General features: G+C 46.2%; 3 protein-coding genes across 7 annotated transcripts; 1 reads left to right on the forward strand and 2 right to left on the reverse strand.

Annotated features, from left to right (window-relative positions):
• Positions 1-125: 125 nt before the first annotated feature.
• Positions 126-17,626, reverse strand: Herc2 (E3 ubiquitin-protein ligase HERC2). 3 transcript variants are annotated; one of them, XM_077424912.1, is made up of 13 exons: positions 17,491-17,626; positions 16,537-17,215; positions 16,100-16,300; positions 15,579-15,789; positions 15,082-15,339; positions 3,875-14,997; positions 3,462-3,785; positions 3,007-3,316; positions 2,185-2,906; positions 1,651-2,089; positions 1,118-1,341; positions 850-1,004; positions 126-768 (listed from the first exon to the last, which is right to left on the reverse strand). In XM_077424912.1, exons 2-13 carry the CDS (start codon positions 16,727-16,729, stop codon positions 535-537), a joined length of 14,394 nt encoding a protein of 4,797 aa, XP_077281038.1. In that variant the 5' UTR covers positions 16,730-17,215; positions 17,491-17,626; the 3' UTR covers positions 126-534. The 3 variants fall into 3 exon arrangements, with proteins under 3 accessions (XP_077281038.1, XP_077281041.1, XP_077281042.1); XM_077424915.1 differs by having other exon boundaries at positions 17,391-17,504; XM_077424916.1 differs by lacking the exon at positions 17,491-17,626 and adding an exon at positions 17,387-17,455.
• Positions 17,420-21,360, forward strand: LOC143907875 (xaa-Pro aminopeptidase 3). 3 transcript variants are annotated; one of them, XM_077424924.1, is made up of 5 exons: positions 17,420-18,230; positions 18,323-19,258; positions 19,331-19,693; positions 19,776-19,974; positions 21,106-21,360. In XM_077424924.1, exons 1-4 carry the CDS (start codon positions 18,149-18,151, stop codon positions 19,931-19,933), a joined length of 1,539 nt encoding a protein of 512 aa, XP_077281050.1. In that variant the 5' UTR covers positions 17,420-18,148; the 3' UTR covers positions 19,934-19,974; positions 21,106-21,360. The 3 variants fall into 3 exon arrangements, with proteins under 3 accessions (XP_077281050.1, XP_077281051.1, XP_077281052.1); XM_077424925.1 differs by lacking the exon at positions 21,106-21,360 and having other exon boundaries at positions 17,421-17,903; positions 18,033-18,230; positions 19,776-20,693; XM_077424926.1 differs by lacking the exon at positions 21,106-21,360 and having other exon boundaries at positions 17,421-18,197; positions 19,776-20,693.
• Paics (PAICS bifunctional enzyme) lies at positions 20,377-23,831 on the reverse strand. Its single transcript, XM_077424928.1, has 6 exons — positions 23,672-23,831; positions 22,810-23,133; positions 22,363-22,706; positions 22,001-22,276; positions 21,148-21,292; positions 20,377-21,073 (listed from the first exon to the last, which is right to left on the reverse strand). The coding sequence occupies exons 1-6, from the start codon at positions 23,676-23,678 to the stop codon at positions 20,916-20,918; spliced, it is 1,254 nt and encodes a 417-aa protein (XP_077281054.1). The 5' UTR covers positions 23,679-23,831; the 3' UTR covers positions 20,377-20,915.
• Between the last annotated feature and the right edge of the window lie 2,912 nt (positions 23,832-26,743).

The raw sequence follows: 26,743 nt of genomic DNA on the forward strand, positions 1-26,743 counted from the left end.
CGCGATTTGATTATTTAGTAAAAATAATAAGACTAGTGGATGTTTTCGCTACATATTAACGTATGAAATATGCAATCGAAGTATAAAGTCATCTAAAAATTGTGATGGAACATATAAATACTATCTGCTTTGCAAATCGTAATGTATTTCTAAGATGTATTTCGGAATATATAACGACGTTACGTAAACTATTTCTTGAACACTAACAGTTTTGACATTAGACTAAAAACACTAGTAAAAAATTATGAAATTGAGTTTGATATCTAACTACAAAATAAATATTACCGACTAAGAGAACCCTAATAATCTTAATAGTTTATTTATTTTTTTGTTATTAACATCTACTATACAATAAACTGGTCGTGCTACAAAAGCAGTACATGTATTTAAGTATTAGCATAGAGTGTAGCATATAAATATACTGTGTAAGAAAAATAGGATTTTTTTTTTTGGGAGAATCTGTGAACACATCTTTAAAGAAGTCAACGGAAATGCCACTTCAAACACAAATAACCATTTCACGTAATGAATGATTTAAAGCGAAGTGTGTTCTTCGCTTGCTAAACTATCCGTATCTTCAGTGTCGGAATTGGTTGCAGCTTGTACTCGAGCGTATTCGTCGGTGTCGATGCTCTTACAAAAATGAATCGCATATTTCAGTTTTTGTCGTAGAACTGCTTTACACGAATATCGCGGCATTTTCAGAAGGAAAAAGCAAGTGTAGCTTTCAGGAAGAAACTGGTCCGGTGGGTTGTACTTATCCATTACCTGAGAAGAAAATAATAATTGATACGCGGTGTACGATAACTACATTTTGATGCTCCTTATCGAGAAATGGAAATTTCTTACTTGTAAGACAAAGTCTCTGCCTCTAAAATCTGCGATTGTGCGCGGTAAACGTGTTCTACCCCAAACAAAACGAAGGAAAAGCGATCGTTCTTGATTGGAAAATTCATCCATGACTTCCCAGAACCACTGAACGAGTGGTGCAATCGCTTCGATACCTGCGAAACAAGACAATATTTTTTTATTTTAAAACTATTTGCATACACTATATATATATATATATATGTAAGTACTTTAATATGATGACATACAATTGCAATAGGGCATATACCTTTATATGTTGCAACGGATTTTAATAAATTAAGCGGTATGTCTGGACTACCACAAACCATCGTTTCAAGTTCAGCACCGCTAAATAGTGCCAATAGGGGCACAGGAACGACTTTCGATAAGCCTTCTCGTACAGCTGCTACTTGAGCATCAAATTCGTGTAGTCTATAATCTAACGCCAATCTTACATATTCGTGCCTATTTTCTGGTGTTATTTTAAGATATCTGAAAATTTGAGAAGTTTAATTATAATATGTTTTATCTATCTCTCACAAATTCTTTTTTTATCAGATGTATTATAAAATAAGTTTGACAATCTTAAAGCAATATAAATTAAAAATATCTCTTATATCAAATTTCATTACAATAATAAAAATAATCTCTTTTCTCTTAATTTATCAACTAAAGATATTTTTGAAGTTTTTTTTTTAACCGTTGCGTTCTTTACATTTCAAATAATTTTTAGATTTTTCTATTAAAATATTATATGTATACAAATAAAATAATAAATTCAAAAATTACTGAATGCAATACCTGTTAGATAATGCCACATCGTGTCCTGCAGCGGACGGCGTGGAAAATGGCATTTCTAAAGTTTGAAAGACTTTTTCGTCGGGATCCATGTCTCTGATACAAAGTAAACCAGGGACATAATCCCTGTCGACTTCCGTCAAGTCCGCAGGTGTCAGAGGTATACCTGCAAGTTGCTTCCAAACTGGTTCGGCTAGATTTAAACTCAATGGACTACCGGTTCGTATAGCAATGCCCATTAGAATGCCTAAGAACTGAAACATATTCATATGCAATTGAGAGTCGGCTATGGGATTCAACAAGAAGCAATCTCGGTTCGTGCCGTTATCCTCGCGGCCGTTTGGTGTAGGTATGAATAGCGGCAAGGAACCATTTTGCAATTCGTCGCACATCTCTGCTATACTCTCGCTATATCCACCGCCACAATCGTCGACGCTTTCCCCTAAAATAATGCAAACGTATTAGCGATTTTGTGTAATTTAATTCGTTTCGAGAAATCGTGATTATACTATATAATCGTGGATATAAAATACGTACCCACGAATTTCACTTTCCATACTCTATGAGGTAGAAACAGTACGTCCTGCGTCAAGAGAGACATCTTCGACATCATTTGGCCGAAGACAGACTTGATACCATCTGGTCCAGCTAATCCACCCTTTGCTCTAGCTCTTTTCACCTGTATCCTATTCAATTCGATCACAGGCCCGTGTTGACGATCTCTGACCATCGTGGCTTGAATAACCTTGCGGAATGTCGCTTCCTTTATGCTGTACACCAGCATAGGAGCCAGCTTGCTCAGTCCGATATGACCGGTGGTTGGAAACATGGCCAGAGCAGGACACAAAAGTTCCGCGAAATGATGCAGCAACACCAGCCTATTGCGCAGCACGGAATACGACAGATCTTTAACCAGATCATACTCCATGGGTGTGGATGCCGGCATTCTGCTTTGCGTTGCCTTCGCAGTACTCCAAGCTAGCGTGTGCGCGCTACCGCAAGCGACTCGCGTGATTTTCTTGCCTTGCAATGCGTGTACCAATCTCGGTCTGTGAAGCGCGCTCGTGGTGCCGTCGCCGAGCTGGCCTTCGTCGTTGTCGCCCCAAGTGAAGACCTCTCCCTTGTCGGAACACGCGACGCAGTGCAAGGAACCCGTTGCTATTGAAATGATCTTCTTCCCTTGCAATGCGGCTACCTTACGTGGTCTACGTACATGGTCGTCAGTGCCGTGGCCTAACCGATGATAGTCGCCTTTGCCCCTGCAAATAAAGAATGTAAAAAGAGGTTGTCGAAGAAGGTAATTCGTTAAGAATGAACGGTATAAATATGTAAAATAAATTGCTGTATAATTGTTATTACCAGGTATAAACCGCTCCGGATCTCGTTAGAGCGACCGAAAATTGACTACCGCATTCGACTTTAACTACGCCGAGCCCGGCCAGAGAATCTATCTTCAGTGGAACCTTGCATCCGTCGCTTCCGCCTCTACCTAATTTCCCATAATCTCCATCGCCCCAACTCCACACGTTGTCATCGTCGGTTACGCAGAGCGTTTGCGCGTCGCCGCTTCCGCATGCTACGTCGATCACTTTGTAATCTTGCAAAGCTTCCACTACCTTCGGTCGTAATTGATCGTCGCTGTCACCGTGCCCGAGACGTCCATATCGTCCTGCAATCAATTATCTATTTTACCACAATGCAAAATTACATAAATTATTTCGCAATAATTAAATATTTAAGCATGCAATAGTTGATAAATATTCTCGGTATCAGAAATATAAAACGCTTCGGCGTCTTTCTTGCCCGTAGCTTACCTTTTCCCCAGGTGTACAGCCAACCAGCGCTGGTAATAGCGGCGCTATGATGACCACCACAAGCTATATCTACGATTTCTACGCCGAGTAAATCCTCGATCAACTTCGGCCGATCATATGACACCTTATTACCGTGTCCCAGTTTGCCGTCGTCGCCTTCGCCCCAGGAATACACATGACCCTCCGAGCTCAAAGCGATGCAATGTTTGCCTCCCGAGCTAACGGCCACCTTCTTGATGAATACATGCTGTATCGATTCCAATAGCGTCGGAATCATAACGGAGTCCGTTCCTCCTATCCCGAGGCGTCCCGCAGCTCCATAGCCTGCAAGGCATCACATTAAAGTTAGACATATGCCACGCAGCAAATCTATTGCGGAAAATTAGTCAGATTAGTTAACTGTTCCGTCCTACCAGTCGAATAGACCTTTCCATCGGCAGTTACGGCAAACAGAGTCTGTTCACCGCCGGCCAGTTGAATCGGCCTGAGCGCGGACAGACTTTCGCACGGTGCAGGTAGCTTGACTTTCGGACCCTCCAAGCCTCCTAGCTGGCCCCTGTGATTGTGACCCCATCCATAAATCGCGCCTGATCCGTCCCACGATAGCGTCCAGTCCTCCGGACGGCGATTCAGCCACTGCAGCAACTGTTCGTCGTGTCCCTGCTTGAATATATTGTGATTCTCATGATCCTTCGTGTAATCGGCATCTCCGTCCATCGCCATCTCGTTCAGTTGCTTAGTGACCTCGTGACAGAACGCCTTCGGCAGAGGGATGCGGTCGACGAGCGACTTCGCCACGCGTGCAGCGAGGCAGTACCTTCGGAACCAGGACCACTTGTGCACCTCGGAGCAGAATTGCATTCCATCCAGCTCGAGATCGCACGCCAGCGCCACGAGGACCTTGAAGAAGTCGCTGTGCATCAATTGCTTGCCGCCTCTGACCATGGGATCCTCGTACGCGTATTGTCTTAAAAGCGCTTGCGGTAGAGAACCGAGCAAAGACGAAAGTGCCACCTCGGGCCTGATGCCCGGTCCGTTTGTATAAACCACCTGTAACTTTCTCAACGCCCACATCCTCTGTTGCGCAGACAGAGTGCTCAGTTGACTGCACTGGCCCAGAGCGGTGGCCAAACGTGAGGCAACGTTCCTGTCGGAATTTATCAGACTGTTGTCCATGAGAAGATGTTCAGCCAGAGCTATGGTCGGCTGCGACAATACCGCCCTATCGGATCCGAGCTCGTAAGGCGCTGTTTTCGCCAGAATAGGATATACCGTGAACTTCCAGCCCCAGCCGTTGACGGATCCGTCGGAGCAGAAACGCCATCTCAGTTCGTCCCCTTGGATCTTGATCTCCGGGCCCCATTCGGTCCACTCCCTGCCGGATCTGACCGCCATCACTCTGCCACTGCCGTCCATTATTGTGAGCGGATCGTGTCGCTTCTCCGTCGAGCACTGCCGATCGAATTCTACCCGGAGCGCCTCCGCGCCGGGTATCTTCACGTGGCCGGTCAAAGTGGTGTCGTCTATGTAAGGGTGCGGCGTTTCTTGCACCACAGGTTGCGGTGTGTTATTGACGCAATTGCTGTTCGCCGCGGTATCCTCCAGCTCTGTGACGCACAGTTCCAGGAGCATACTGCCGATTGAGCCGTTGACCTTCCCTAGAGCGATCAGAACCGATGATATCGTCTCTTTGGCCGACGCGCAGACTCTGTTGGCTACCGCGAGCTTCAACAGGTCCACCAGGACTCTCGCGTCGTCTTCCGTTAACGCTGACGTGAACTCGTCCAAACCAGAGGCTGTCGCACCGTCCTCGCCCACCACCTGTGCGTTGGACGTCAAAGTGGCAGCTATAACACTCATCGCGCTTGTCGACATCCTCGAGGCACGCGAGGACAAACTGGCAGAACTAGACATGGACATAGCTAACATGGCTATCGGATAATCCTCCGATTCGGGAGTTAATTTAGGGCTGGTGGCCACGTTGGCAGCTTCAGCGACGTTTGCCGGAGCCTCTCCTCCGCCTTGCGCGATGTCACCGACGTTCTGATAAACCGCGTGCTCCGTACTCGACGTCATGGTTCCCTCCGACGGTGGTATCGCGTCCATCACCGGTGGTATCGACACGTGCTTCGCCGACGCGCAACCGCTCAGCATTGAATGGCTCTGCAAAGCCGTCACTATCGCCACTCGTGCCTGCATAATGAGAAGAGCGTTTATCACGTGCTGCAAAGCCTGCTGTTTGGCGACGTTGCTCTCTAACGAGAGTATTATACTGGCGAGCGACGGCCTCGTGGCGACGGCGTCACTTGTCGCGGTAACCGCGCCGTTCTGCTCCGACGCGTTGTTCAGGCCCAGACACATCTGGCCCAACGGATCCCTCACCGTCGGGAATGTGACCGGATCCTGGTTCCCGCTGCTGGGCTGATCGACCAATACCCAAGCTATACTGTGACTCGAGCCGCTGGATACCCTATTCACTCTCGCGTCCTCCAGCTCGTGCACCAACGACGGCTTCCTGTTGACGCTTGTCGTGCCGTTGCCTTGCTGCCCGTGATCGTTGTCACCCCAAGCGTACACCTGACCGATATCGGTCACCGCGAGACAGTGCAGCGCTCCAACCGCTACGTGAATGATCTTCTTGCCTCGTAGACCCTCGACCAACGTGGGCTTTCTAACGTGGTGATCGTTACCGTGACCTAAGCGGAAGTAATCTCCCTTTCCCCACGTCCACACCTCGCCGTATTTCGTCAGGGCGAGGGAAAACTGCGCCCCGCATTCCACTTGTGTGACGCCCAGACCATTCAATCGATCTACCAGCAAGGGCGTGTAACAGCCGTCGCTTCCACCTCGACCGAGCTTGCCGAAGTCACCGTCGCCCCAGGAATACACGCAGCCATCGGTGGTCAAAGCCATGGTTTGCGCGTCTCTGCTACCGCAGGCCACTTGAACGACTCTCTGTCCGACTAAAGCTTGCACCAATTTCGGTCTCGTTTGCGTGTTGGTGTCTCCGTGGCCCAGCCTACCGTACTCACCCAAGCCCCAGGTGTACAGCTCGCCGTTGCTCGCGATCGCCGCCGAGTGTCCCGATCCGCAAGCAATATCTCGGATTCTTTTCGACTTCAACGCCTCGATAAGCTTCGGTTTATCCAACGATACGCAATTTCCATGTCCCAGCTTGCCATCCTCGCCCTCGCCCCACGAGAACACCTTACCGTCCTGCGTGAGCGCCAAGGCGTGCTTCCCGCCTGAATGTACCGCCACTTTCTTAATGACGAATTGACTCAGGAAAGGTATGGCCTTCGGTTCGCACACGTTGTTGTCGTCCCCTAGACCTAGCCTACCATTCGTTCCTTCCCCGCAAGCGTACAACTTGCCCTCCTGGCTAACGATAAAGAGAGTCTTACTTCCTCCGGCTATGTGAATAGGTTTCAATTTTGAGAGGACTTCGCTGTACACTGGTAGCTTGATTTTGGATCCTTTCAGACCGCCCAGTTGATCCTTATCGTTCAAGCCCCAAACGTAAACGGCTGATTGCTGAGGTGGTGCATCGGTGTTACGTTGTATCGCCACTTGTTCCTGCAAGACTTCCCAATCGGACGCGAGAAAAGAAACCGAGGTCGTCAGCTGATTCTCGAACATATTCTGACGGCCGATTATACGCAAACCGTGTATCTTACAATCTATACCGCCATTTCGACATTGTTTTATCGCTATCTCGACACACGGATAATATTCTTTCATATCTTGAAGTAACGTAACGCTAGTATCCGAATAACGTATCGTTATCGTTCTCAATTCTACTAAATTAGTGAAGGAGTCTCCTACATTGACCGCTATTACAGAAGGCATGTAACTGCTATCCTGTGGATTAACGATGATCTTCAAGGAGTGTATCAAGATTCCAGGTAACATCTCCAGGCGAATCCAGTGTTTGCCCTGCGATCCGCAACTTTGCCAATATTTTCCGGATCCGTCTACTAGCCGTGTCGCCCAATTTTCTCGCGAGGACACGCTCAAGGTCCTTATACACTTGGACCAGTCGTCGATTAAATAAGATTCCGATAGATCCTGCCTGTGATATCTGCCTGGTTTGCCGGCGTACACGGCCGCCGAGCCGGGTTCTGCAATTCTGTTAAAACCGTGTCGGTGCGATCGTTTGGTATAGAAGCAATTCTCGCACAGATTGTAATTTTCGCAGTACTTGCATTTGAATCTGGGACCGGAAATCGGCGACAGGCAGCACGAGTTACAGATCACGGAATGATGACAGGACGGCACCTTCTCCATCTCGGCGACGCAACCGGTCCAGCCGTGCTGCTGCGGGAAATCTACGGATACATTCTTGCCGTTATTAGTTATCGCCGTGACCACGCCGACGCAATGATGAGTCACGGATCCCCAGTTATACTTGGGCTCAGTTACCGACGCCTTAACTCTGACTTTATCGCCGACCTTCAACGCGGGCGGTGGACCTGGCAAAGACGGCGGATAGCCGAGCAGTTCTATGTGGATAAAGCGCACCCAGTACGTGCCGCCCTTGCGTTGCCACGCAACCTGCGCGTTCAGATCGTGCAGGTTCTCCGCGTCAATCTTTACCACCTGACCGACATCGCCGTACTCCACTTCCTCGTAGCTCTTGCAGCACCGCACCAGCATACCCGGGACCACGTTGTCGCGCACGTAAATCGCGTACTCGTCGACCGACAGGAAGTCCGAGCGTTTCATGTACGTTGGTGGGGCACCACCGCCCATGGCACCCTCTTGTCCCGACGGGGAATCGTCTAAATCTTCGCTGATCGAATCGTCACTGCCGTCGGTCAATCCCTCCAAACTGGACAAGGTCTCCGTGTCGCTGAGGGCGACATCCGGATTCTCCAATAGCCAGCCCACTACACTTTCCGCCGTTACGCTGCCTTGCTCGGCGACGCTCATACTTTTGATAGCTAGTTCGACGCTCTTCTTGTGAAAACCCATTTCGACCAACTGAGCTACTAAAGGATTTACGGGCGCTGCCGCGGAGCTTCTTCTCGCTGCTATATTACCTTTACAGTGCCTCCTTTGGCTTGACGTTAAGGAAACCAACGAACAGTCGGATGTAGGAGTAGTAGGGTCCGAAGTCATGCCGGTTCGTTGGATAGGCGTATGCCTCAGCTCGGAGACCAGATATTGAGAGACCGCCAAAGCGGCCTCCTCTAATTCTCTACGCTTAAATATCGGTTTCAGTGGTTGTGGCTTCGTAGCACGTAACAGCATCTCCTGCAAAAGCGTGGATGTCCGTCTCTCGTCGTCGTTGACTTCGTTAGCTAACGAATACTTCAAGATCTTCCGCAATTTCGACTGGTAGGCGAGCATGGCTTTCCCGGCGTTCAAGGCCGCGAGTTGTTGCTGCTGGTTTCGTAATATCGCGGCGTTCACGGCACCAGCGATAACGGGCATCCCACCAGGTCGTTTATCCATACAGGCGATACCTAAAAGCAAATTGGCCCAGACTGATATAAGCGTGTCTGTTAAAGGCATTCTCTCCAGTTGGAATTTCTCGTTGATCCGCTTGACCGCGTGGAACGGTACTATCCTCCGCGTCCCGCTGCCATTCCACAGCTGCATAACGATCTTCGAGTGTTTCGTAAACTTGCAGACTGTGCCTACCTCGCCGTCGGAATTCACCAAACCGCCAATTCTTATTCTGCTATCCAAACCACCGATGACGACGAGGGTCGCCATGACCGTCCGTTGGATGCAGAGCCCGTTCTCACCACCGTTCTCATTCATCTGTATGTGGAACAGCGAGCTGTCGTTCCAGAGATCCACCGCCAGCGCTAACTTCGTGGAGAGAAATCTGTTTATAGCTTCGTTCCAGCCAGGAAGGGAGTGCAAGAATCGAATTAGCCATGTTAGTTCTTCAGCTATGGTAGAACCGTACGATGCGGTCAAGGACATGCGGCACTTGTTCGAGTGTAGCTCGGAACCGGCAGCGATGTCGCACGTGAGAGCCACTTGGCCTAATATCCCGAAGACCTTCTGCAGGAATTGCATCATGTCGGTCAAAACTGTCTTCGTCCCCCATGAGGGCAGAACAGCCGCCAGGAGTTTCGTGATCATAATTTGCTTCTCGAGACAGGGCTTAGCCTCGTCGATAACGATGCCCAGGAGGAGGTCGAGCCAGGCCTGCGAACTCAAAGACTTGCACAATCCCGTCGACTTCGCGATCGCCCTCAAAAGACTGAAGGTAGCCCAGGTTTCGTGATGCTGCCTCGCCAGCTGAATATGAGTGTTCGACTCGCCGGATCTGTTCGCGGTCAATATTATACCGTGCAGAGTAGAGGTGAGGATCTTGATGGATATCGCGGGTACCTTATCCGCTTCCACGCCGCAGGAAAGCAAGATTATCCGTAGCAGGTTCGTCGACGCCGATTTGAGGCACGTGGTCGGGTGCAGATCCTCTCCGCGGAAACCGGCGCTCTCCATTCTATTTCCATCAGGCGAGGCATCGCTGTCGGTCTCGTCGCTGTCGTCATCGGGAGGCGTCGGTGGATCGGCCAGCTTCAGATCGTATTTACCTTCCTTACCCATGCGATACGAGTTCGTTGCGCCGTTGTCCCATTGAACCCTTATCCATCCGTCCTCGCCGAGCTCGCCGATGACTCTACCTACGCCAGGCGGCGGACCATCCTGATCGCCCCACTTCCAATCGGCCCCTCGCACAACCCGAGTGCCAACCTTCATCAACGCCGCCAACTCCATTCCGCTGAGCTGTACGGTCGGCGGTTTGTTCTTCTGAAGGGCGTCCTCGTAAATCGCCGTGATTTCCGTCTTGACTTTCGACGCCTCGCCGTCCCCGCCTTGCTGTCCCTGCCCCTCGCTACCTTCGCAGAAACTTGCCGACGACGGCCCAATTTGTCTCAGTAAAGTTAAGATGCTCGATAAAAGGCCCGAATTAACTAGCAGCCCGATCTCGTTGGCGCACTGGTGATTGGTCAGCATGCCGAGGATCGTCAGCAGAAATCTCGCTCTCGGTAATTTTCGTAGCCAAGTATAAGTACCTTGATTCAAGCTGCTCTTCCCGCTGACCTTCTGCTTGCTTGGCAGCTCCGCCTGTACGACGTACGTCCGCAAGGCTTGTACCGCCCATGAGATTACTTCGGCCTCAGCCAGGATGACTTTGGACTTTTGATACGGGGTCGTTAACTGCACATTATACAGACAATGCGCGATTCCGTCGCTGAGAGACTTGTTCTCGTAGGTCAGGCCGAGCCAGCCGTTAAGCAGGGAATATTTCACCGACGGTATCAGGTAGTCTTTTCTCAATAATTCCCGCATCATCGAGATACCTTGCTCCCGCACGCGGGCGCGTTGCATTTGGCAATACATCGCGCGGCGCAACGTCTCGACGTCCCCGCCGATACCGTCGTTGATGACGAACTCGATTATGCTTGTCATTAAACCGTTATAGTCGGCGGTGGGCCACTGCATCGGTCCGCATCGAATCTTCTCAGTTATCTGCATAATCTTATTCTTTATGTCCGATATATCCTCCAGTTTCGTGGAGGAAGAAGCCGCGGCGGTCAGGCCCTCCTTGGAGGAGGACGTCGTATCCCCGTCCGGTTTGTTTTTCGTCTTGGCGTTTTGTATCGACGCGTTCAGGATGTCCTCCGGTTTGCCGCCTCCGCCGGATGTATCTTTATTCTTACGAATATCGGCTAAGACCGTGCGAGCGGCTCTCTTGAATCTAGGGACGGTATGCAGTAGCTTCAAGTCCTCGAGCCCTTTGACTTCGTAACTCGTTGCAGATCTGACCTCGTACAAGAGAAACCTGCATCTCTCCTGCGCGGGCGCGCAAACTTCCTTGTAACTGCGATTCTGTTGTTGCCTGATCCGCACCAGGTTCCACTTGGTCTGATAAATCGCTCGCGCCATGTCGGCCAACTGATTGCTCAGCTTCACGCTATTAACGGTCTTCAATTCCTGTTCCGCTAACGCGAGCGCCTGTTGCCCCAAACCGAGATGTTTTATAATCACAGCCATCAGAACGCGACTGATCTCCTCGACCGGATGATCGCCGCAGAAATCAGCGTGAGAGAACAGATTATTAGCCTTAGAGTACCTGTCGACTATCGTTAAGAATGCTCGAACGTGGCCGTCGTCGGTTTTATGCGCCTCTGCTAATGCGTGTATAAACGCGATCGTTCGATCGTCGTGCTCCTTTTGCTGCTCGTTCTTCGCGTGCACCGGGATCGGCGGTTCCGTGGGCGAGTTAGCGGCGGTCGACGTGTTGCTTCTCGCCTCGTCCTTCTCCTCCTCGTACGGATTCGGGGGTTGCAGGACTTGCAGGCCACCCCGCAAGAAATTCGCGGTGAGCCATACCCCGGCCTCCTTCTCCGCCGACTGAAGCGTCAGGCTCTGGCGCATTCGGTAGGCGTGTAAGCCCAGCAAAAATCCCAGAGCTCTTTCCGTGTCCAGGAGGGACGAGCAAACGTCGGTCACCTCGATCGTGACCCGCGCGTTCTCGTCGGGCTCGGCTTGGCAATAATGACCGACGAAACAGGAGTCCATCATGCCCCGCGGTGGCGACAGCTGACCGTACGGTGCGCCGCATTGCGTCACCGCCGAACTTTCGTCCCGTCCGACGACGTACCGTTGCAGCACCTCGTAAGGAGACCAGGAGCCGTCGTTTCTGATATCCTGCACGTCATAAACGTTGTTATTCACCACCACCCAAAGACCGCCGTCGCGATTGTGGTTCTCCAAGTCCGCCCACCGTATCAAGGAGGGCTCCTCCTGGATGGGTATCTTATTTCCATGCAGCGGCGCGATAATCCCCGGCCAGGACAAATCGTCCGCCTCGTTCTTCTCCATCGTCGGCGCCAGTTTCACGAAGTGGTCCAGCGAGTCCAGAATCGGCGCAATCACTTCCATCCAGTTCATATCGATGAGCAGCATAGAGTAGTCTACCTGCAGCAATATTAAACAAGTCACTAGTTCGGAAAGCAATACGTTGATTATGTCGCCTTTCAGGACACCGGCGGTGGTGATAAAATCTTTAACGGAACGACCGCCTATCTCGGCCGCCAATGGCAGTATCTCGGTCGCGTGATCGCAGATCTGCGCGATGTACTTCTTTAGCAGCGATTCCGCGCCCATCATTTCCTGATCGTGCAGATCTTCCGTGCGTGACTTGCGCGTGATACACTCGTACACTTGCGCGATCAGCAAACGTTGGAAACGCAGCAGGAGATTCAAGCTGGGCGAATTGTCGAATCTTCGGAGATGCTCGTTTCGATCCATCTGCTGCGACGAGCTTTGCTGCAGTCTGGATTGCGTAATGCACGTGCCGTTCCTAATTAACTGCTGTATTAGCTGAAGCAAAGAGATAGTCGTGATGTTTTTCCCAGTATTAAAACCGTCCTTCATTCCCTGCCTCGTTTCGATCTTCACCTTGACGACGTTCGATGTGCCTACGTCGAGATAATCCTTCTCGTCCGGCATATCCGCTATTTCCACCTTGATCGCGGCCTTCAACGCTAACTCCAATCCGCCATCCACCATTAGACTAGATACTAATAAATCGGCCATGAACCGCTGTCCACCATTTATGTACATATTCGCTGAACTCGACTGTTCCACATTGTTCGAGGTATTTGGCAGGAAACTGGACAGTGTCTTCGCACGCTCGTTAGCCGTTGGCAGCAGTATGCTCCAGCCAGTTTGCAGGACTGCCTGCGCCGCTTCTTGAATCGTCGCTAATATCCCGGTCGCGCTTGCCAGATTAACACAGCGTTGCTTTAAGGAGCTCAACAACGGACTGCTAGTTGCGAGCCCGACAGATTTAGTGTCAATATTATGCGTTAACATGGTATGTAACTGTAATCGAAGCAAGTTCAACGTAGCTACCGCCAGGCACTCGCGATCCTGCGTAGGCGGTCGTATTCCCGGTAGGCCCTCGCAAGACTTGGAAAGGAGTGTGTCGAGCAATTGGAAGGTCTCTTCGCATATGTCGACAACGAAGGCCACTCTGCTAGCACCGCCTGACCACGCCGACATGCACCAGGCGAAGCTCTGGGTCGGACCTGACGCCAGACCGATGACGGTCTTCGAGGATAACGTCGGGCACAACGTAGGCTCGGAAATAACGGGACCTAACGTAGGATCGATTTGACCGTAATCGTTTCTACCCCATCCGTAAACAAATTGATCTTCCGTCAGTGCCAATATGTGCGTGGTGCCTACGGATAGGTCTTTGACCTTCTTGTCCCTCAACGATTCGATGACTTTGGGATATCTGACGTGTTCCTCGCTGCCGTGGCCTAAGCGATATGCGTCACCTTTCCCCCACGTATACACTTCCCCGTGGACCGTCAGCGCCGCGGAAAACTGACCGCCGCAAAATACCTTCACCACGTTGATATCCAACAGCTTGTCGACGATCTTCGGCGTTTTGGATCCGTCCGTGCCTCCCCTGCCTAATTTTCCATAATCGCCGTCTCCCCAAGAGAAGACTATGCCGGACGCGGTCACGCACAAGGTTTGAGAGTCGCCGCTACCGCAGGCCACGTGCGTGACTGTATGACCCTTCAACGTTGTCACTAAGGTCGGACTCGTGACATCGTCGAAATTACCGTGACCCAATCTACCGTAATTTCCTCTTCCCCACGTGTATAACTCGCCGCTGGCGCTTAACGCCGCCGAGTACGTACTGCCGCATGCTACGAACACGATGTTCTTCTCTAGAAGTGCCTCGATCAATTTCGGTTCGTCGTACGAGACGGTGTCGCCGTGTCCAAGCCTACCGCCGTCTCCGTTGCCCCAGGAATACACGCAACCGTCTTGCGTTAATGCTAAGTAATGCTTGCCGTCCGAGTGAGACGCGATCATCGTGATCGGTTTGTCGGAGAAACCGTGCACCCTTTGCGGATATTGCGTTTCGGATCCGTGATACATATTGTAAACGTTGCCATTTAATGACAATATCATTAATGCTCGTTCAGTGCAGCATAACTGCTTTATGCCCAATTCCGCGATTGCATCGCAGTAAAAGGGAGTGGAGCCATTTCCAAACTTTACGCCACCCCAAGCTAGTACCTCCTGAAACGTTTGCCTACCGTTGCCATTCCTTGGAAATCCGTACTCGGCACTAGCGGGTGGCAAAAGGGGAGCGGCCAATCTGCTTAAATTACACATTATGATAACCGCGGCTTTTCTCAAGTCGACGGATACGGCGTCGTCGTCCGGCAATCGTAAATACTTAAGTAGCACTTCACAGGGTCCCGGTGTAACGTTTCTGTCGAGATGCCTGCGCGATTTCATCGCTGGTATCATATTCAGTCGCCGTAACAGCGGGACGAGCGGTGCCGTGCTTCCGGGTGGTGTGACGCGATTGTCCTGATTCTTATGCTTGCCACTGAGATGGAGTAATAAAACCACGGAGTCTAATAAACTAGAGAGAGTAGCTCTTTGCGCAACCAGTTCTAGTAACAAGCAAAGAGCCGTATGCTGGTCTGACAATGGCACGGGACGCCACGATCGCCCGGTAGTTACTTCCCTGGAAGAAAAAACATCATATATATGTCTATTTGTTGTACAAGAAATTGTTATAAATTGATACAGAAGCGAAATATATATATACCCCGTGACAACTTGTCTTAAAAATTTGGCTGATCTTTCTACGACCTCCAACCAGACTTGAGAAACGTTACTCTCATCGAAGAGAGTCGCCTCCGGCAACGATTGCAACGCTTCCAACGATTCGGTCAATAATTCGCTACAAAATTCGACGTCCTCCCCGGATCTCCAAGCCCGTCTTAAGTACGCAAACGAGAAATTGAGGGCCGCGCGTGAACCAACGCGCGCTAATCCTAAGGTCGCCTTTTCGTTAGGTCTCGGCCTGCAATATACAAAATATTTAAGCATTTATAAAAACAATCCAAGTATCGGACAAAGCACACAGAAAATAACGTACTCTGAGGAGGATCAAGATATAATTGTATTTCGATACTCTGCGTGTAATGTGCACGAGAAAACAAATCACTTAGGAAATTTGGCCTGTGCTGTATATAGGGTTTGCAACATAAATACATGGCTTATCATAATCATATATATTACATATACAACTTTATACTCAACGTTTTTTGTAATTTTCCGATAGACTTTGGTAAATTTGAGGTATCTTTGATCTCTTGTGGTTTACGACGAGACAAAGCAGTGAAATATCTTCGAGCGACTATCAAGCGCTGTCTTAAACGTGTTGCGGATAATGTACTATTTGCGACTTCGCAGCACAGCTTCCGTTGCTCCTTAATCGATAAATCGATGCATCCTTTCAAGTCTGTTAATGCTGAGGAAATACATGCACAAACGTAAGTAAATATTAGATATCATACAAACTTTGCGAAAAAGATACGAAAATACTTTTTCTTATTAGTGCATGCAAATAATATATGGAAAGATAATAAATTTGTAAAACAGATATTTTATCCAAACAAAAAATACCAATTATTTATGTAAAATACAGAATAACCGTAAAATCTGTAATTTATAAAATAAAAATATTTGCCAATGTTTTATCAGACACGAAATATTTTGACAACTTAAATAAGACTTAGACAGTTTGAAATAAAGAATAAAACATCAGTATAAATGTTTACTTGGCTGTGGTCCCCAGAGCCAAGAGTCCATTAGCCGCTTGGCAGATACGGCCTTTTCAACCATCGCCGTTGCTCTCGCAGTTTCTTCCTCATCCAGCTTCTGGCACGGAGTACAATTACAGCCATGTTGCGGGCCACAAATTCCATCACAGCAAAGACAAGATAACACTCTCATACCACAATAATAATGGCCATTTTCACCTGAAAAAAGTACACAAAAATTTAATCAAAAATGTCGACAAGAATTTATGTTGATACAATCAGAGGATCTGTTCTCTTTATCTACATTTTCAAGCCCTTATTTTCCCAGCGTCCAAAAAGGAGCCATTTAGAGACACAAAACAACTTGTAACGCGGATAAAAAGCTTAATATGGATTAAATTCATCTCGAAATTTTTCTTCCGTTATTTCAGTTATTTATTTCTACATTCACTCACCTTTCTTCGCTACGATTCCCGCAGCATTGATTAAACCGTCGCTGAAGGAACCGACAATTTCGCCATCCCGTACCATCTCGTTCCACAACTCAGCCAGTCCATCGCGATAAAGGAATCGTTGTAGATCAGTTTTCAACCACTTGGCGTCCAGCCTTGCCTCGGGCCTAACTGTTATATTTAATTGGTTGCTCATCTTGTCTACGATCTTTAATTCATAAATATCCAAATGTACATTCGGATCTGTTGACTCAGATACAAGCGGGCGGGCAGATCTCCCTCGCGAGATTCAGTCACAAATAATAATCTCCTTCTCTTCGAAGGTATTGTTTTCCTTTATCGCCTCCACGCGATCGCATGACGGCTGTTAATCCGTCTCACGGTGGATCAATAAATAGAAAATCCTGTCTCGAGATTGACTAATTTATTACTCCTAGGTCTCTCCTACTCCTTCTCTCTCTCTCGTTCTCTCTCGAGGATTCCGACGTTAATTAAAGAAAAGAAAAGAAAAGGAGACGTTCCCTCGGACGAATTCTTCGGGGCTGTTAGACGACTCCTGGGCGCGGAGGTCGATCCGCGGGAGAAGGAGGAGGTTAGCGATTAGTGCGCTTCGCTTCGCGGCCTCTCGCCCGGAGTTTCCGCCCTCGCCGCCCGGTTCCGTCCCCTAGCCGCCCGTCACCATCTGTAAACATACGTCGCTGTCAGTTCGCCGAGCGCGATTGGGAACGGGAACTCAGCCGAACGTGTCGTGGTCGTGACATTACGGGTATCGTTATTTTGACACACACGCGCGCGCGCGCGCACACACACGCAAGCTCACACGCATTCGACGAGCGCACACGTATGTACGTACGTACACAGGCGCGCCCGCGGGCCGACCCCGTCGGCGATCTTCAAAGCTCTTTCAACCTCAACCCCGATCACCGACGACGGTTCGTCGACTGCTCGATTACCCACCGATTGTCATCGACGTTAGTGCCGCCAGCCGCCAGTGTTCGCGCGATAGCGCGGTAATCGAGCGCGTCCGGCGCGTGACAATGTTTATTTACAAATATGTTTACACGCCGTCCGTCTGGCGGGTGACAGGTGACGGGATGGCCTGTCCGCGAACTCGTGCTAGATTCTCCCTCGTTCCACGATCTACTTCCGGAGCCCGGACCTCGGACTACTCCGGACACTTCTCCGTCCGAGATCAGCCAAGATCAGCTGTTCCCTGTTCCCGTCCCGTCTCGCGCTTTGCGCTCGCTCCGCAGCCACATGACCACACTGGCGAGAGAGAGAGAGAGAGAGAGAGAGAGAGAGAGAGAGAGTGGGTGCCGTCAGGTGCAGTGTACATATGTACGCATGCATACGCACACGTGTACGCAAAAGTAAGATGGCGGTGGAAAACCTCGTGACTTCAAGCCAATCAGAAATTGTTCGGACCTGGCGCTCCTACACAGGACTCCAGTTTTTGATTACATGATTAACATGATATTACATATGTAAAAATTTTGTAGGTTAGATTCTACATCGAATGATCGAATGCGAAATATCACGCTATCCGTAGAATAAGGTACAAAATAAAATTCCGCGGTGAGCGTCAGCGATTGCCAAAAGTATCTGAGGAAAAAATATGTTCAGCGGCATAAAACATTCGCTGAGATACAATCCGAACAAATTTGGTGAGAAACACATTTATACCGGTCTACATAATGGCACGTATATCTTAAATAATATCGCAATAAATCTGAGATTTTTAGTCTGGTATGTAAAAAGTCGACGTGTTCAACGTCGAATATAATTTTAGGTTGTCAATTGCTGGCATATTTCTCGGCGGAAACGACCCTCAAAAGCAATCTAACGCAACGAGAATGCACACGGGGTGTTTATCCAGCCGCGTGTGGGCAACCGACATCGACGACGCATCCTCACCTGATAAAACACGGCGAGGTGCTGCCAGGTTTATCGCTTCGGGAGTTCAAGAGAAGGCGTTCTAAACTGGTGGAGAGTGTAACTGCAAATGCCAAGAGTGTAGACAGGCAGCAAATAGTCGTTATACCTGCGTCGTCCAAGGCCTACATGTCGGACAAGATACCGTACGTCTTTCGGCAAAACACGGATTTCCTGTACTTCTCCGGGTGTCAGGAGCCTGACGGTATCTTGGTGCTCACGTGCAAGGAGAACAAATCGTCGTACACCCTATTTGTGAGAGCAAGGGACGAACATTCGGAATTATGGGACGGCCCGAGAACCGGCGTTGAAATGGCAACCGATGTATTCGGCACGGATCACGCTCTGCCAGTTACGGAATTCGAACGGTTCCTGTCCTCGCTCATACAAGAGGACAAAAGCAGCATTGTATGGTACGATCATGCGGACGTTGTTCAGCCGATCTTGCACAAGAAGCTATGCCAATTGATTAAATTGACGGACAATCAAATATTTGCTTCTCCCAAGATTCTGTTTCACGAAATTCGCTTGATCAAGAGCGCCCGCGAAATCGATTTAATGCGGGAGAGCTGCAGAATTGCCTCTGACGCTATTGTAAAAACAATTCGGTCCTCAAAGCCAGGGATGTGCGAGCATCAGCTATTCGCTACCGTAGATTACGAATGTCGGATGCGAGGAGCTGAATATCTGGCGTATCCTCCCGTCGTAGCAGCTGGCAGAAATGCAAATGTGATACATTATATCAACAACAATCAAATTATACAAAGTGGCGACTTGGTTTTGATGGATGCAGGTTTGTACAGAAATGTCTGAAATAATGATTAGCGCGCGATCGATATGCCCTTGCATCTCTTTCCACTTGCAGGTTGCGAGTATCACGGCTATTCATCCGATATAACGCGGACCTGGCCGATTAGCGGCAAATTTACGCCGGAACAAAAAGTTCTTTACGAAATAGTGCTTGACGTGCAAAAGAACTTGATAGAGAGCTTGAAAGAAATGCCGTCGTTGGACAACGCGTTCCGTCATATGTGTTTTCTTCTGGGAGAAAGATTGCAAGAAATTGGCACGATACCGAAGAACATGGACGAAAATAAATTATTAGCGGCCGCGTACGCGTATTGCCCGCATCATGTCAGTCATTATCTGGGAATGGACGTGCACGACACGGGAAAAATATCCAGAAGCGTAAGGATACAACCTGGAATGATAATAACAATGGAACCTGGTAACTCCGCGTTATATTTGTCTTAAAGAATTATTTGTAAATTAATACAAATTAATTTACGCGTTCCTTTTCGCCGCACTAGGTGTGTACATAAGCCCGAAGACTCCTTACGCGCCTTCGCACTTTCATGGCTTGGGTATCCGTATAGAGGATGATGTTTTAATAACGGAAAACGGTCCAGAAGTTTTGACGAAAAACTGCCCGAAGGAGCTAGCGGAGATAGAAGCTCTAGCAAGCTAATAGTCAAGGACGTTTAATAGTGATTAATACAAGCATTCAGTGTAAGACGTAAATTTGGTTTCTTATTTACATGTATATAAAAAGTCTAAGTATAAATGCGTGTAGGTAAATATATGGAAAATTGCATATGTATGTATGTGAAAGCAATTGGAGTTTTGGGCGATATTTCCCTTTCATATACACACTCTGTTGGATGTATCTTTCATACATATGTAATTTGATTGAATTTTGTACATTCTTCCAAACCCAACTTTCACTTATTTATAATGTATATGTAGAGAGATATGTTGAAGAATCGCTTCGCACAACATGACTTTATATGACTATATACATATATACCTATGTATATAGTATGTATCTTTGTATTTTATATAATTACATATTATTTCACTTAATAAAAAAAATAATATAGTTGTATAATACGCAGAAAGAGAGATCTTCAATATTTTGCATTTCTTTTATTTTGGATATAACAACGTACATTTTATTATAAATTCGTATAAAGTTTTACATTATTCGAAAATTTGCTTAAGTGGAAATAGACGAATATTGGATACTTGAAACCAGTAAAGTATTACTAGAATCAATAACAGTAAAGTATATATGAAAAGAGCTAACGTAATCATTGACGTAATAAAATTCAGATCGTATCGCAATCTATGGCACAATCATTACTGTATTTTTAACACAAAAATTGTATCTCAATCTTCATGGATGCATGCAAAAAAATACACACGAAAAAAAATTTTTTTTAATCCCTCTCTATAGAATACTTCAAGAGTAGCATTCAAAATGAATTAATATACTAAAATGTATATAAAAGAATGAACGGGTCTTCTCACAATTGTATTGCTATGTATTCACGAGACTCTAAAAAAAACCACGCAGTTGCCTCCAGCCTGACGAATATATTATGACGTTAATAACGTTAAATTTAATTGGCACTTATTGTTTCATTAGCCGAAACGCTGCGCACAACTGGTTACTTCCGTAATTTAACATCGGCTTCTTTTAAACTTATGAAGTTGGAGAGTTGTTTCGCTCGCAGACGAGCCCAAATCAAATGATTCTGCATCGCATGGATCTGCGCCGCCGCGAGTGCAGCCGCTTCTGGATGCACCACCGTCGTACAGCCAAGTCCTGTAAATATGATTTAACTTTATATGTTTCAGAAAACAAGATCAATTACTATGAATACAATTATTTAAGAATACCTGAAGGAACGTCAAGCGAAGACCACACACTACGTTCGATATTGTCCGACTTCAAAGGTGGGCAATTTATGACAGGCAAGACCGTGTTGCCGGAGAGTACTGGACCCAAACCATTGCTGCGGCCGGCTACCGCTATCAGTACCACCTATGAAAAAAACAAAAAAAAACACCAAGAAAAAATTGTGATAAACGGAAATAAATAATCTTTTTATAGCTCTGATCATTCTTTTTATCGCAAGTTTTATGATTAAGGCATAACAGGAAAACGCGGACCGCTTCGACGGGGTCAGTATGGATTTTGATACAGTTATCCTTTGCTAGCGCACTTGATATCGCAAGTTAGTGACCAACGTCGTGATAAATATATCACGATAAAATTGCACAATGTCATCACTGTTGCTGCAGTGATCAGCGTTGTATAATTATGCTTAATTATTTATTTAAATGATATATGTGCATGTGTGTGCTCTATCTCTCCTCTAATGATTCTGTCACTAATTATTAATAACTTATTATTAATCATTATTATATTTAAGACTTCTGACAGTGATTCAATATACATTACGTCTTTTTGCATCTATGAATTACACTTTGTTACGTTCTTTAATGTTCAACGTAACATACTTTTACAAGAATTATCGTGAACATATACGTAACACAATTCTATTAAAATAGACAACTTGACGAGATTAGTAATGAATAATATGTGTGATCCAAATTTTTTTAAACATCTATTTTGTGTTCGTCAGAAAATTCATAGATGAAAAGTAATATTCAACAAACTTACAGTTTACATAATCTATTAAAAGTTTATTACGATGAGCTATGTAAAAAGATGAAATTTCGAACGTACATTTTCTCCACTGCCTTCGTATTCGGCAAGAATATTTAAAGTTTCCTCAGTACCCTTATGGGCGCTGCTGACTCGGAGTTGCGGTTTTAGGCCTAGTGCTGTTGCATGTTTTGCAATTTCTCGGCAATGTGCCTCGTCGGATGGCGAGCCCATGAGTATAACAACCAGTGGAGTGGGTGCTACGGTGACATAATCCAACTGCTCCTCTACCCACTTAAAGTTACACTTTACGGTTTCCAAATTCTGTTGCGTCACGTTGGACAGATCTCTGTACACCTAATAGCAGGTATAGATTTTTAACAATCGTTATCTGACGTAATTCCAACGGAAATGCCTCAAGCTATCGGAAACGAAAATCTTACCTGCTTATCTTTCATCTGTTTCTTATCTCCAGAAGGCCAGAGCCTCCAGGAATCACTATCGATAATGTCAGCCAGCAAAATCTCGCCATGTGAATCCACGCCGAACTCTATCTTCATATCTATCAACGAACTGTTACGCACCGCCCAAGCTCTCTCGAGAATCTCGAAAACGACAAGAGTGGTGCGTTTTATAACATCTACTTCGTCCTTCGTTATCTTCCTGCCGCCCAGTTGGAAACCCGCGGAAATAATTTGCTGGTCGGACCATTGCGGATCGTGATTGGCGTCATCCTTAAAGAACGTTTCCAGCAGAGGCGGATTGAATCTGTAACCCTCAGGTACGCCTAGAAACAATTTATATACGAATGTATCGTGCATTCTGACATTTTTTCCTCAGTTAATTCCTTCTGTTAATTCTAAGAGGACGGTATTAATTTTTGGACATACCGGGATGTCTTTTTAGAAAGCTACCAGTCGCTTGCCTCCTAGTAACCCATTCAATTGGTATCATGTCACATTTCTTCGCTATGAAAGACTTTGGACCGGCAGACTTAACGTAAGCTGTCTTGATACCAGCTTGATTGAGCAATCCGAAGACCTTTACGGTGGTGGACGTGCTGATTATCGCTTTGCCCTCTAAGGCGTGAGACTTTGCGCCATCGCCAGCGGTGATGCGGTCCTTGCTTTCCAGCAAACATAACGTAGCGTCGTTTAGAAGTTCGTAAACCTTCTTCGTCTTTCCCTCGTTGATAACTTTCCCAAGTTTATAATCTATAAAACCAAAGAAAATGGTAATCTTTTAATATTGATCGGTACGAAACAAATCTCTTTTCATTTTCTAGCGAATATAGAAAACGATTAGATAATTTATTTTCTCCTTCGAGTAAGATCATAGACTGTTCCGAGATCATAGACCGTTGTCATACAAATTGTTCATTAATGTACCATTCCTGTACAAATACTCGTTGATTGATTAAATCACTCGGTGAGAAAATTTAATAATTTGCCGTGATATAAATTGTGTTAAACACAGGCATATCAAGGCACTCTCGCACGAGACGCCGGCCGGCATTCGAATGCGTTATCGACCACCTGTTGCTCCGGGCTTCTCTGTTTATCCAATTGTTTACCCCCTTCTCATTTTCTTCTAGTGGAATCGCTTCGAGTTATTCGGACATAAACGTCACGAGATTCGTCTCTGTGATTAATACGCGTCCGGGGGATCGCTGGTCTACGCTTCTGCCGAATGTGAGCAGAGGAGCAACCCGTTCAGCCGAAATTATCGCATCTAACGTTCTATCGGACTTACCAGCCATCTTGCCGCTCTAACGTCTACTATCGGAATGGATGTAAGCCGCCTGATTCCACATGCATTTCTTCAGCAGTCCCCACTACGATCCTCGTCCGCCGGAATCCCGATTGGCTCGGAGCTGCTCCGGCTCCTCGTTACGACAACGTGATATCGTCAATGAAAAATCATTTATACGAATAATATTTGTCTCGCGCCGTACCACATCGAGAAGAGAGTAAGTTATTCCCACCCGTGTGTCACAACTCATATTCCATCGAGTAGATTTACGAAACATTCTAGAAGGTTCCTTGTGGATCAATAGATAATCGAATCTTAGACCGTTATAATACCCATTTCTGCTGGAGATACGGGCTACACGTGGGCAATTCTCTCCACGTCAAATCGGACAATAAATGACCTTGTATTTTTTTAATCGACCGAAACTTTTTTAGTAAAGTAAAATGTATATAACATTTTCAAAAATTAATATACCTGTAGTTATATTTGTTGTAGAGAAATCTTTAAACATGCATTTTAAAGCTAAGGAGACAATCTTTTTTATAAAAATAATTTAAATTACAAGAAATTATAAATTCTAGTTGTTGTAATTGAAATTAATTGTTTTTAAATTTAAAATTTTTTAAATTTAATTGTTTTTTTTTCACGAAAAAGAAATGTTTAAAGTAATTAAAAATAATAGGTAATTTGTTACTGTACCGTATAATTTGACCGTTAATTTTCCTTTCAGTTGCTGGAATTTTCCATAGCGGGGGATTTTCCATGTTCTAATCCAGCTTACCGGAAAATTCCTATAGTGGGCCTATAGGAGTCTAGGCGACTACGGCGGTGTTTTCGATCTTTAAGCCTGTAAGTGGTCTCAACTATTTATAAAACTGTATTTATTTCATTGTGTATATTTTTTCACTTGAATCGAGTAACTTGTCCGTCCATCACGCTATTTTATCTTTCCATCTTCTGTGTGGAATTCAACAAAATTGCAATTTGAAATATTCCGAAAATTCTCATTCAATTATTTTTGAAAGTATCTAAGAAATTTTACATATTTTTTTTAGAATTTTTTATAATATAAGGATTAGAAAATTTCTGAGAAAATATGAGAAATTTTTTTACCAGGGTATACATAAATTATAAAATATAAAATCATAATTATATAATTAAAAATTATATAAATTAATATAAATTATATTTACATTAATTATAAATATAAATATTATATTATTATAGTAATTATAAATCAGTTGCTTTTATCCAAATCACGAAACATAAGTATACATCGGTAATATACTGCGACGAGAATGTCGAAATTGTAACTCTTATGATATTATAACGTACATCACGCGATAGAAATGATTTCGTCCCTCGAACTTCGACGGCACGTCAAAATAATGAAATTGGATCGCTGCATTGTCCCGACTAATCTTATTCAGGAGCGTCGAAATCTCGTGACGAGAACAAAGAAGATATCGGCCTTCCTCTTCACGAAATTCAAATGGGATTGCGTCCGTTCGAGGTCACGCCGTGCTAATGCGCTATCGATGGTCAAGAGGTGGCTAATTTCAATAGTCACGCCATGACTGACGTAAACATCGTTAGTCTTAAAGTGATCTGCCCTTGGCTCGATCCTAGTGTTTAGCGTGACTCGCGTCGATCCTCCTGCGGTCGTCACTAGACTGGAGGAGAGACGAGCCCGTACGCTCGTCTTCCGAATCGAACACAACCGTTGGCTTGCGGCTTCTTCTTCTTCTTTAATTATTGGCACCTGCCTCTTTTCAGAGAGCAATACGGCCAGAACTTGTGGTATAGTGATTTGAAAAAAAGGAACTGATTTATAATTACATTTATATTTATAATTAATACAAAAATATAATTTATATTCATTATTATATAATTTTTAATTACAGTTATGATTATACTTATGACTTATACCTTGGTGAAAAAATTTCTCATATTTTAGATTTATAAAATATTCTAAAAAGAAATATGTAAAATTTTTCAGACCTTCAGAATACAGTTGAATACAAATGTCGGATGATGCAACATTGATCGGACGTGAATAATAGGAAGTCGGAATGTGCGTTTATGAGTATTAGGGCTCATGCACAATGAGAGGAATAAGGAACAAGGAATTACATAGAGATAGGTAGATGGATAGATAGATAGAGATAGAGAGAGAGAGAGAGAGAGACCGTGTCTTCAAAAAAGATGCGACTATAAATTCTCTCATGTAATGTATCACTGTGTGTAATGTTTATAGTGTTGAATTCGAGTCCGTAAATTCATCAAGCCCAAAGGATCGTGCGGATCAATCCTGCCTGCAGCTCCTCGTGCATCGTCCCTCTTCTTGGAGAGATAATAGTCGTGCCGACCGAGCCCCTCCGGCCCCCCCCGGCGGTAGGCTCCCCTTATTGGCCGCACGCGGTACCCCGGTTCGTCCCACTTCTAGTTTGGAACGTAACGGAGCAAAACGCACGTTTTCCGTACGGGGACCAGACACCAGACGCGTTCCCGAAGCGGGACGAGGAGCACGTTTCTCGGCGTGAAGGTACGTGCATCGCTTTCCCGTCGATCGACCTCTCCTCTCTCGCCACGCGTGAACCGAGCGTGATTCGAATCACTACGAAGCTGTGTCCACGTGCGTTTTATTCGTGACGACGAGGTAATTCCTCTTCGTGATCCTCGTGGAATCAAATCGGCTGGTTGTGTGTGCGACAGGACGCGACGATGTGGCATCCTTTATCCGGAGCAAATCCCGGCTGATCCTCGTTGCGAGCGGCGTTGTTGGTTTCATTACGTCACATCGCGTCACGTCGTACGCTGTTAACCCATTAAGACCGCATGGGTTCGACACGTCATGTGTACTCGTGTTTACATATGATAATGAAAACAGTCGAATTTGATAAAAAGCTTATTGTTCTTTAAGGTGCATTTAGTCTCACATTTATATTCTTAATAAACACTCGGAAATTTATGCTCGACTTTTATCACATTTAAGTTTTGCAAATAATAATTCGGGAAAGAAATGCAGTTTCGATGGGTTGACTACGCATTTTTTTTATATACGCTGCGTAT

Source organism: Temnothorax americanus, unplaced genomic scaffold (assembly GCF_048541705.1).
Source record: "Temnothorax americanus isolate GAGA-0224 unplaced genomic scaffold, ASM4854170v1 Scaffold9, whole genome shotgun sequence".
Classification (NCBI taxonomy): domain Eukaryota; kingdom Metazoa; phylum Arthropoda; class Insecta; order Hymenoptera; family Formicidae; genus Temnothorax; species Temnothorax americanus.